The sequence below is a fragment of the Thermobia domestica genome, chromosome 3 (assembly GCF_964235325.1).
Source record: "Thermobia domestica chromosome 3, izTheDome1.hap1.1, whole genome shotgun sequence".
Lineage (NCBI taxonomy): Eukaryota > Metazoa > Arthropoda > Insecta > Zygentoma > Lepismatidae > Thermobia > Thermobia domestica.
Genome location: NC_137456.1, coordinates 219,798,245 through 219,810,350, shown reverse-complemented (window position 1 = coordinate 219,810,350; position 12,106 = coordinate 219,798,245). Strand labels below are relative to the sequence as shown.

General features: G+C 35.5%; 1 protein-coding gene across 2 annotated transcripts in view; it reads right to left on the bottom strand.

Moving 5' to 3' along the window:
* LOC145680969 (heat shock 70 kDa protein 4L-like) overlaps nucleotides 1–12,106 on the bottom strand; it is a 331,629-nt gene that overhangs the window by 14,689 nt on the left and 304,834 nt on the right. For both annotated transcript variants that reach the window (XM_081752187.1, XM_081752188.1), the window contains exon 12: nucleotides 8,666–8,880. In XM_081752187.1, coding sequence (XP_081608313.1) covers nucleotides 8,666–8,880 — 215 coding nt within the window. The remainder of the gene's footprint in view (nucleotides 1–8,665; nucleotides 8,881–12,106) is intronic.

Here is a 12,106-nt window from a genome sequence, read left to right as displayed (position 1 = left end):
GATTAGCAAGTTACCATAAAAGCTAAAAAGAAGTTTTAGAAGTTAAAACTGTTACATTAAATTACCAGCCAAGCAGGCACGTAGCCAAGGGGGGGTACGGACCCCCCCCTTCGAGACCAGAAATGAAAAAATAAGGAAGGATTAAACAAAATGAAATGAGAAAAAGAAGGATCAGCGTTGAAAATAAACTACAGGAAGCTTTTGGTTACTCTTTCTTATGAGGAAATTTGTATTACTTGCAATACATGGTTGCGAGGTGAGCGATATATTCTGGAAGAGTCAGGGAATTTGAAATTTCTAGAAAAGTTACGGAATTCTCAGAATTTCTGCTACTAGTCAGGGAGGTTTCAAGCTTCCGAAACCATAGTGCCGTTGTATAACAGCGTGGACATTTTTTATAATAATTTTCGTCATCGCATCCTTGCAATATCAAACATTTTATTTCAAAAACAATTTTCAACTGCTCCTTTAACCTGTCATGTGAAACAGTCAGTAGTTGACGGAATGAAAAAAGAAAAATATATGTGGAAAGAAAGTTCTGTTAACATTTGATCCAACAGAAAAAGGAACGCAGATATTGTCAGAATATTTTACAACACATTATTGAGTATGTACTTTTTATAATAGTGAATATGTACTTTTTATAATAGTTGAGGTCATAATGAAAGGAAAATTGTTATATTTGAATAAACAGAGGAAGGATGTAAATATTGTAAAATCTTTTTCAATAAGTTTTTTAAAATTTTACTCGAGACTTCTTCATAGTTTATTAAAATATTTACCAACATATCCTCACAAACCAATATATGTTGATAGTAAAGTAGTTTAGATTGATTGAGCTCCTGGGCCTTCAGAATTTCATGTTACGCTCCCCCCCCCCCCCCCCGCGGTTACAAAATCCTGGCTAAACGAACCAATATATGTTCCAGTAAAATAGTTTACAATTATCTAGCCCCTTTTGTGATGACCACAGTATTTCATGTCACGGACCCCCCTTCACGAAATCCTGGCTACGTGCCTGAGCTAAGTTAACTTAATCGCGAACATTTAAAAGCATAAACGTAAACAGTTTTCTTTAGGTCCTCGGGCCGGTGGAGAAAGTGTTGTGCCAAGAAGGAAAGAATAACTGAATCATTCAAACATCCGTATTAAGTATGTATGTGTAAAGACAGGCATTTAGCTATTCATTGCAATCTGAAGAAAAACAAAAGGCGGCATATAGTAGTCACGTAGTTAAGTATTTTTCCTTTCTTTTTTAATTGTGTAAAAGGTCTGTTGTTATAAGGACTTCAGGTAGAAATATCACAAGCAATGGATTCTAATACAAATTCTCTATAAAGGCAAGATGCCTAGCTAAAGCCTCCCTTATAAGAATGAAAACATCTGTTGAACAATTTGGAGTTGACGGTGACGTAATGCAAATTAAAGTTATGTATGCACGTTTACCCAATATATTCAAAGAATACGATGAAGTACAAAAAGAGCTTGAATTAAAGGACGAAAACAATGAATACATACAGGATAGAGAGTTGTTTGAAGCTACTTACTACAATAATTTTGCAAGAATGGCGTTGATTCTTGAAACTCCTGATAAGGCTAGTAGTAGCAATAGAAGTTAGTCAAGTGATTCAACCATGACTATAGGGTGTCTAACAATACCAGTCATAAAGCTACCAACATTTAAAGGTCAAGTTATAGAATTCAAACATTTTCATGATCCCTTCAGTGGTTTGGTTGTAAACAATCAGAGTTTAGATTATATTCAAAGTGTTTATTATTTGTTATCCTCATTATTAGGTGAAGCAAGGAAATTAGTTGAGCATATACCAGTGACAGGTAACAATTTCAATCTTACTTGGGAAATGATATACAAAAGTTACAATAATCCGGAATTAATTGCAACTGCTGATATAAAGGCATTGTTGTCATTACCAAATGTCAATGAAGATTTAGTGGCGGACTTAAGAACGTTACTAAATCAAGCTATAAGTAACATAAATATACTTAAGGTGTTACACTTAGATACTTCTTTGGAAGGTATATTGATATCGCAGCTAGTTTTGGAAAAGCCAGATGAACAAACACGTAAGGTCTTTGAAAATCAAATAAACAGGGAATAGTTCGCTAGTTTAGAAGAACTTCATGTCTTTTTAGAAAATAAAAGCTAGGCCTTATAATTGGTAACGTCTACGCAATCAAAGTCGAATCTCAGTAAATGTAATGTCAAGGAAGTAAAAAATGTTAGACAATACTTATGTGAGTACTAATGTTTTGTGTTCATTTTGTCAACAAACTCATGCGTTACACAAGTGAAATGAATTTCAGAAATTAGGTGTATCCAAAAGATTAAGTTTTGCGAAACAGAACAAACTTTCTTTTAATTATTTGAAAGTTGTCAACCATGTAGTGAAAGATTGTTCAAATGCATGCAAAATATGTAATCTCAAGCATCACATGATATTGTATAGTGATTTTAAGAAATCACAGCCTAATCATATTGCAAGTGTTGAAAATGATTGTATTACGGAACCTGTAGGGAAAAGTAAATGCCTCAAAAACAGGAAGTTGTTAATACTAGTACTTATTGCTCTATGAAGCCTAAAAGTAATATGCTTGTTTTATTTTCAACTGCAGTTGTTTAAGTTAAAGATCGCAATGGTAAATTACATATGGTTAGGGCTTTGCTTCATAGTAGTTCCCAATCTCATTTTACAAGAGAATGTGTCATTCAGGGACTAAATTTCAAACAAATCCTGTGAATGTTCCTGTACAAGGTATCAATACTGTAAGTTACCACGTTAAATGCGGGCGTAAGTTATAAGTGTTCTCTTCTTAACTGATTATAGTGTAGATGTTGCGTGTTTTGTATTGCCCAAAATAGCGGGAAATTTACCTGATGCTGATATTGACATTAAAAACTGGAACTCCCCACCGAACTTACAGTTAGCGGATCCTAATTTCAACATTTCTGGTAAGATTGATTTGTTAAGTGCTGGAGTTTTCTTTAGTCTACTCAAAGCAGGACGATTGGTGCGCCCAGGCGCATTTTCAGTTTTCTAAAATACAAAGCTAGGATGGATGGTTTCAGGACAATATCAGATGCCTAAGCATACCAACTTTACGCCAGAACACCAAACATTATTTTTACACAACCACGATGATTTAAGCCATCAGCTACAGAAGTTTTGGAAAATTGAATATATTCAAGTAACTCCGCTTTCCAAAGAAAAAAAGGAGTGCGAAGAACATTTTATCGCAAACAGTAAAAGACATTCAATATGGCGGTTTATAGTGAGACTGCTATTTAATCACGAAGTGATCCAGTTAGGTTATTCTTATCAGACAGTTGTTCAGCATTTACAACAATTAGAAAAAAAGTTAAATGTATGTCCCAAGTTACGCACAGATTATGTGGCATTCCTTGAAGAGTATGAAGCTTCGGAACATATGAAGGAAGTGGAAGGCAACTCTAATATTACTCAAAGATATTACTTACCTCATCATCCAGTTATTAAGGAAGCTATTACTACTACGAAGACTAGAGTAGTATTTGATGCATCCGCATGCTTCACTAGTAGCATTTCACTGAACGATGTTCCCAAAGTTGGTGCAAGTGTGCAAGACGATTTGCAGTCAATTACATTAAAATTTCGCACTTACCATATAGCTTTTACTGCAGATATAGAGATGTATCGATAGATTTTGATTGATCAGCGTCATTGTAAATTCCAAAAGATCTTATGGAAATCAGAAGAAGCCATTAATGTATAATATGAATTAAAGGCCCTTACTTACGGAACAGCGTCAGCGCCGTTCCTTGCTACTCGTTGTCTCCAGCAATTAAGTACAGTAGATGGATGTGAGTATCCGAAGGCAGTATAAGTTCTCAAGAATAGTTTTTATATTGACGATTGCATTTCAGGGGTTAAAAGTTTTGAGAAAGCTTTAAAGATAAAGGACAAATTAATAGAAATGCTACAAAAGGGTGGTTTCTTGCTAAGAAAGTAGTGTTCCAACAGTACTGAGTTATTGGAATCCATCTCTGAAGAATTGAGAGAAACACAACATTCACTACGCTTAGACGATAAGGGTCAAGTCAATACATTAGGAGTACTGTAGCATCTAGCAACTGATCAACTTCAAGCGATGAATGGATTCACTCTAAATCAAAGGTCGAGTAATAACTTAACAAAATGCAAGATGTTGGGAATTATTGCTTCAATGTTAACCCGCTGGAAATTGTTAGTCCGCTAACAATCAGGTGTAAGATTATTCTTCAATATCTGTGGCAAGCAGGATTGGAATGGGATGAAAAAATCCTAAAGAACTACAGAAAGATGGAAGACAGTACTTGAATTCATTCCTTCATTATCAGATATCAGCGTAGACGGAATGGTCCTTCAGTCGGGAACCTTGATAGACTTCAAGTTCACGCTTTCTCAGACGCTTCAGAAAAGGCTTATGGGACATGTGTGTATTTAAGATCTGTCAACAAGGATGGTCAAGTTACTTCAAAGCTATTATGTGCTAAGTCCAAACAGTCGCGCATAAAGAAGATTTCTCTGCCTCGTTTAGAACTATGTGCAGCAGTATTATCATCAAAACTTGACAACAAGGTAACTAAGGCATTAAAACAACGGATATCCCAGGTATACATGTGGATAGATTCTATGGTGGTCTTAGCATGGTTAAGAGCAAGATACCAAATAGATGGAAAACATTTGTTGGCAATCGAGTTGTTGAGATGCAAGAAGTGGAAGGAGAATGAAGACGTCGCTTCAAGTGAATGTTCTGTAGTAATTATATCAAGAGGAACAAAAATGAAAAAAATGAAGTGAAATCTTTAAGTTCTACGTCCCACGGACATGCTGGTTAGGCTAAAGGAGACGGTGATGATGAGAAATGAATGAAATGGTGGAATGAAGAAAGTGGAAGAAAACGGGACAACTCCGAGAAAACCCATGAGCACCGTGTTTGTCCACCACGAAGTCCACATGGTGCGAGCTGGGATAGAACCAGAGACCCCAATCACCGGAGGTGAATGCTCTACCACTGACCCACCGCGCCCCCTCAAGAAGAACAAGTCGTCACAAGTTAATACATAATTATTTGTGTTGGAACGGTCCTCAATGGTTACAGTGCTCTTCACTTCATTGGCCTAAGAAGTAGCCTGCGCCACACATAGAGATTCCTGACCAGAGGAAATTAAAATCAAGTTACTTAGTGACAACACAAGATAATATTGTAATCGAAAGATTCTCTACTTTGAACAAACTTCCGAGAGCCTTGGTTTGTTACGTGTGGTTCTCCAAGAATACTAAAATAGAAGCATCAAGAAGAAATGTAGACGTTCTTACTTTGGAAGTAATTGAAGAAGTTTTAATTAGACTCACACGATAATTCAAAACTCAGTCTATGCTAAGAAAATGGCTGATCTTAAAGAAAATGGAAGAGGTAGCAATAAGAGCAAACTCTTGTCTCTCAATCTTTTCATGTGTGATCAACAATTACAAGAGTTGGTGGAAGATTAAAACTGTCTTAAATTGAATTTGATGCTAAACATCAAATTATTCTACAACCAGATCATTATCTAACAAGACTAATTATAGAACATTAACACAAGCGATTGCTACATTCTGGATGTCAGTTATTGCAAGCATCACTAAGACAAAGGTATTGGATACCTAATGGTAAAAATGCCATTAAGCAATTTATTAGAAAGTGTATTACATGTCAAAGATTAAAGGCGTCAGGAACAGAACAATTAATGGGACAACTACCAAAACATAAACTAACAAGACCTTTCGCAAATTCTGGAATTGACTTTGCGGTCCTATTTACAACAAAACTGGTACCAAGAAGTCAAAAACAAGAAAAAAAGGTGGATGTGTGAGTGATCTTACTAGTCAGGCATTTTAGCTACTTTGAGAAGATTCGTATCTCGTCGAGATAGATGCAAGTATATCTATAGCGACAATGGGACTACGTTCATTGGTGCCAACAAGGAATTTCAAGAAGTCACAAAATTGTTGCATGCAGCTGTCATCAAGAAAGGATTAAGGATTTTGGAACTACGTAAGAAATGCAATGGGATTTTATTCCGACATATTCCACCAGCTTTGGTGGTCTTTGGGAAGCTGCAGTTAAGTCGTTTAAGTACGAATTAAGAAGAGTCATAGGAATGTCATATCTGACGTTTGAAGAATTAACAACATTACTCACACAAATAGAAGCTTGCTTAAATTCGAAGCCTCTTGTAGCATGGTCCAATGATCCTAATGATAAAGTATCATTAAATCCCAGTCATTTTCTGATTGGTGAACCATCGACAGCACTATCAGAACGTGACTTACATTAGAACAAAATTAATTCAATTCAAAGATGGCAAGGATCCAACAATAATTTGAGCAGTTTTGCAGAAGATGCTATATGGAATATTTGTCACAACTAAAAGGAAGAAATAAGTGGAAGAGAAGCTGTGCTAACATACACCCAGGTCAGTTGGTGGTTCTCAAAGAAGATAACCTACCTCCTCTATCGTGGAAGTTGAGAGTCATCATTGAAGTGTATCCACGACCTGAGGTTTGGTTCGAAAGGCTACTGTTAAAACTTTGAATGCTTTATATAAACGCTCAATTAGAGGACTTCGTGTTTTACCAAATAATGATGAATCATAATATCATTCATGTTAAAGTATTTTTTTTTTCAATTTTAGTCTTTTTTACTTGTTGTTATATAAAGTTTGTTTTCTTTTCTGTTTTAAAAAACAGTCACTATCCCTTTTTGGCGGGCAGCATGTTAAGTCTCATATAGTAATATTTTTAAGAACTGGAAACACCGTTTTTCGGAATTTAGATTTCATTTGTAATTCAAGATGGAAAGTGTTGAAGAGACACGGTGCATAAGGCACAATGCACGGACATTTCTTCCAAAATTTTCAAGTTAAATTTGTATAAGTGTAATGAACACTAGTACAGTTATTATATGTGCTGTGTGGTCTATTTGAAGGGTTAGTGATAACCAGCGATTAGTAAGTTCAATAAAAACTAAAAACAAGTATTGGAAGTTTCAACTGTTACAGTTCATTACCAGCTAACTTAATCGCGAACATAAGCAGAAACAAACAATCTTTTCCAACTAAATTTTGTCGCTCCCATTTCATTTCTTTAAACTGAATGATCAATTACATTATCTTCTATTAAGGCGGATTTTCATGCCAGCATTCGTTGCGTTCTTTGCTTGCGATTTGGCTGAATAGCCAATTGAGAAAATTGTTCAAGTACGGTTCTTCGTGTAACACAACTTTCTGTTGGCTACACATAGGAATCGCAAGCAACGAATACAACGGACTCTTGCATGAAAATCCGCCCTTATTCTTCACACTAACGAAGCTTTGTGATTATACTCCTATCTTTGGGCGCTTTTGTGTCGGGCACTCTTATTCATGTTTAAAGTGCAATGTGAATCATTTGTATTGTGGCGACTATTCTGCACATTCTTGCGAAATTTCGAAATACTATTCAAGAACAGAACGTTTAGGAGTGATTATTAATATTACTAAAAATTTGGAAAATAAAGTGTGTGTGTAGTGATCGCATTATCATCTTTTGACTGAATTTATTTAGTTTCACCATGGTTTGTCCTTTTAGTTTTTACCCGTTTTAAAATTATTAACTTTTTAAACTCCTTTATTCTAATGTCTTCTTTTGTATTCATTGTCGCAATCTCTGCTCTCTTTTTATTATATTCACTGCTTCGTTCTATTAATTTATCGATAATTAAATAATAATCATGAAATAACAAGGATGATCAAGAAATGGAGAAAGGGAAGATTCATTGAATGCAAGTGATAAAATGATGACTGGAACTCAGGAATTAAAATTGATGAACAGTCTAATAAGTTAACAAACCTCGAAAGAGAAATATTTATTTCTTAGTTTTGTTAGTAAACTCGGCATAGTTGGTGATATCTTCGTTGTTGAGTGGAGTTTGTTTATGTATACTATAAGGTCATAAGCTGTCAGTTACAAATGAAGTCACATGAAGGCGTTAGTACCGGCGTAGTGTTTAGTATGCTGTTAATTCTCATGTAGAACATAGTTTCTGATGAAACTTTAGTGTTTACTTGCCGAAACTGTTATACGATATTAATTTTATTAAAAGATCAGTCCTCTTTATTTAGAAATTAAATTACTATTTATTTATAGATCACTTTTATGAGTAATATTTGTCAGGAATTGGCGTTTGCGTGACTGGGGCAAATAGTCTAGACGTTAATATCCTAATTAAATACGTCAATCAATCAATAACCCATAGTAAAAGAAACACAAAAGAAAATTAGTACATTAATATTTACTTCAAAACTAAACTGATTTCATTTCTGAAAGGAGATATAAAAAGCCAGAAAACGATATCGTGCCCCCTCCCAAATATATTAAACAAAAGATCTGGTCCATGGCTAAATAGCGGCTATGTCACCCTATCCCATGCTTCCCATTTCTTTTACAACACTTCTTTAGCCTAACCGGCATAATCGTGGGACGTAAAACTCAGGGATTTCTAGAAGGTTTTTTTTATAACAAGAAAGTAGTTTTAGAACGCAACACACTTGTTTAAAACTCAATGAACGATAACAAATAAATAACAAAATAGCGCAAGTACGAACCTTTTACTCTTCATCTGATCATTATTTCCTGCCTTTCTCTCTCTTCGTTTCTTCTCAGCTCCCTCCCTTTGTTTTTCCTCAGCTTCCTCCCTTTGTCTCTTCTCAGCTTGATACATTCGTTTCTCCTCAGCTTCCTCCCTTTGTTTCTTCTCAGCTTCTCTCCTTACTTTCTCTTCATACTGTTCCTTCTTTTCTATCCACTTCTTTTCCAACTCCTTAAAAAATAAAGAGACCAACTATCTAATATTTTATATCAAACTTAAATAGTAAATATTACATTAGTGTAAAATTTAATCAATAAATTGTAGGTTCATTGGCAGGTGATGCTTTCCTAATTTTGAATATTCATTATATATTTTAAAGAAGTACATCTAAGATACAGGTACACTGTTGAATATACTACACGATGTACTTCTAAGATATACCAGATTCTGGACTTGATTAAGGAAACATCGGCCTCGAAAAAAGCCTAATCTGAGAAACTGAAAAGCCGTTCTTCCTATGTCATATATTGTCGGAAATGAAAGGAAATGAATTTCAAACCTAAGAAGTTGGAACATTAAAGAACGAGACGCGAGTGATTTATGTAATTACTGAAGAAGCAATAGAATCTCCAGAAAATATCCATGTTTACTAATCCTTTTGTACTTGTAAAACGAATATTACCAAGTCGGAATATGAGGTCAAATTTCCAGCTACTAACCATACTAAATCTCAATTTTCTCGTATATAACTCACAGTAATCTCATTTCTATTACTGATCTAGTAAACAATCCGTTTCAATGAATTGAGATGCTAGTCACATGAAGCGCTTTTGGAAAAAGGAAAAAGGAAAATGACAGAAGCTTCCTGATCAAATCCTAGGTACGAGTGAGAAGGTTAGAAGCGGGACAGGTTTGATGGCAACCAAGGATACGAGGCCACACTAACCTCCTCCTTTTCCGTTGTCCATTTTTGTATTTCGCTCTATCTCACTTCCCCTCTTCATCTGTTCACTTCTACTTCTCTTTCTACTACTCTTTTTCTCTTTCCCTCCATTTTGTTGATCATTTGCTACAAAACAAAAGGTTTGTTTCCTTTTCTCTCTCTCCATCTATTTGTTTTTTTTTCTTTCTTACCTGTTTGTTAGAGACTGACCACACTCACAGCGAGTCGTATCTGGTGTAATTGTAGGCATGCTTATGAGTGCAACTCCCTTTTTCTTTCAAAGGCCTAGGCCAAGTGTCGGTCAGAGGGAGGATGGAGCCGAAGGACGTGAGCGTGCGATCCTCAGTCAAGCCTTATGATACCCTATCAGCCTTCAAATGACTGGATAGGCCGAGGAAAAGAAAGATTAGTTGTCTTGTGGCATATCCTAATGTCCTTTTTGTCCGCTCGTGTCCATGTTAAAGAAAAACAAGAAAAATAGTTCTCTTTGTGTTGAATTTTTCTTGCACCTTTTGACCTATCGAAAAATCGGCGTCGGTCTGACAGATAACAAAATGACAATTGAATAGTTCTGTGACGTATTGGGTGGCGAACACTTGTTTCATTGAAGTGCAAAGTTATACTTATCGACGTTCTCCTTTCTATTTACTGGATGAATCTGCTGTAGTTATTTCAGCGCTGGTAGCAAACTATGAGACGGATAGCAAGGAAATGAATCGGAATGAGAACGTCATGTTCCAGCAAATTACGCAGATTCTACAATAACAAAAGATGATCATTGAGGAAGTATAAACACTGGAATTTGCTGGCCTAGTTGAGAAGAATGAGATGAATTTTGGTGATGATACTGCTGACGACAACGACGAAGAGATGGCCGCATCATCACAATAATCACAGCAGTTACATACTTTTGTTTCCAGCTCTAGTGCATCAAAGTATGTTCCGTCGCCGCCTAAATTTATGCTTAGCACGTAGATCTGAAACGTGTATTAACCTGATCTAGTGCTTATTAAAAAATACGTTTTCTCTACGCTGGGTTGGCAACAATGTTAATCTGGTGGTACTGTGAAGTATGTCAAGCAATGTTCTACTTTCGATAATTGGACATTGGCAAATTTCATTGATATTTATTAACTAGATTAAAGTTACACCTACATATATATATTCCAAAATTCAATGTCCAAACTCTGGGAGCTAGTTCCTTATACCGAATGAAAGAAAAAAGTTCTAATAAACATGAATCGAGAAACCTCTTCTTTCTAAGTTATAAGCCAACGAAAATGGAAAACATCACATTTTCAACCCCACTACTCTCAAATTTATGGCATCTATCGCAAGCGGTTCAAGGAATTACATATGACCTAGTGTACGCTATCCAAATATCCATACTTCACAATTTTCCGGTACCGGTGGAATGAATTGTACAGAGAAAGTTACGGTACGGGAATACAGTTTTAAACAGTAGTTAAATATTAATAACAACATAAAAGCGGACTTCTTTTTGAAATAATTTCATTTCTCTACTAGTAATTGATTATGACTAATATAATCATTCTCTCTCATGAAACATCAAATATAGTTTTCAAGTGTTATGTAATCACAAGCATCGTTTATCTTCAAAAAATTTTAAAAAAAGCAAAGTAAGTTCAAATATTATCTCTTAAGATTTCTAAGGAAGTATTTACTAACTTCTAGTTCTAAGGTATGGGAGACTGGGATTCGATTCGTCACTACTTCAGATATTAGATTATTTTTGTTTTCGTTTCGATTATTACATTCACAGTGTATTGTGTGAAAGCGATTCTTTACTATCCAAATAGCTATTGGTATATTTTTAATTTATTTAAATAGCTTAAAGAGGCAGAAAATGCCGAGATGAGTATTCCATTAGGTTGTTGGAAACTCTTAATGAAATTTACGTTCGGAAGGTAGACATCACTGAGGAATAACTGCAATTTGATCATGAAAGTTTTAAATGAAGAAGAAGCAGCAGCATCTTTGGAAATCAATCGAGGATATTACTAAGACTTTCAAAGTGATCGAAAACTGAGAAATTTAAAATTTTAGTCTCCGTGTCTTTTATTCTTATGCAATATCGAGGTTATGAAGAGTTGTTTCTACAACTGAAGTGGGCTCTGAATCACGAAGGCTCCATTGGATCTAATGCAGTAAGTTGGATTTCCTTCGTGGCTATGTGCTTAGCGTATGCGTCTTCCGTATTGGAGGCCTGAGTTTGATTACCGGTGGGAGCTCATGTGGTTCGGATCACATGATAAGTTGTATATCCGCGTCGCATAAATCGTGGCTCTGGAAGGAACGTTAATCCAATTCCACCAAAGAATGCTAGGTTGCAAATTATGCAATAGTTGGTCGGTGTACATATTATCATGCAAAAACCAAATCTTGCTTTATAGGCCGTTCTTCACCACGCTTTATGCATTACAAATCACAGGACCGCCTACCAGTGCCGGCCTATATTCAATATTGTCTTATAGCTTTGTCAATAATTCTTAT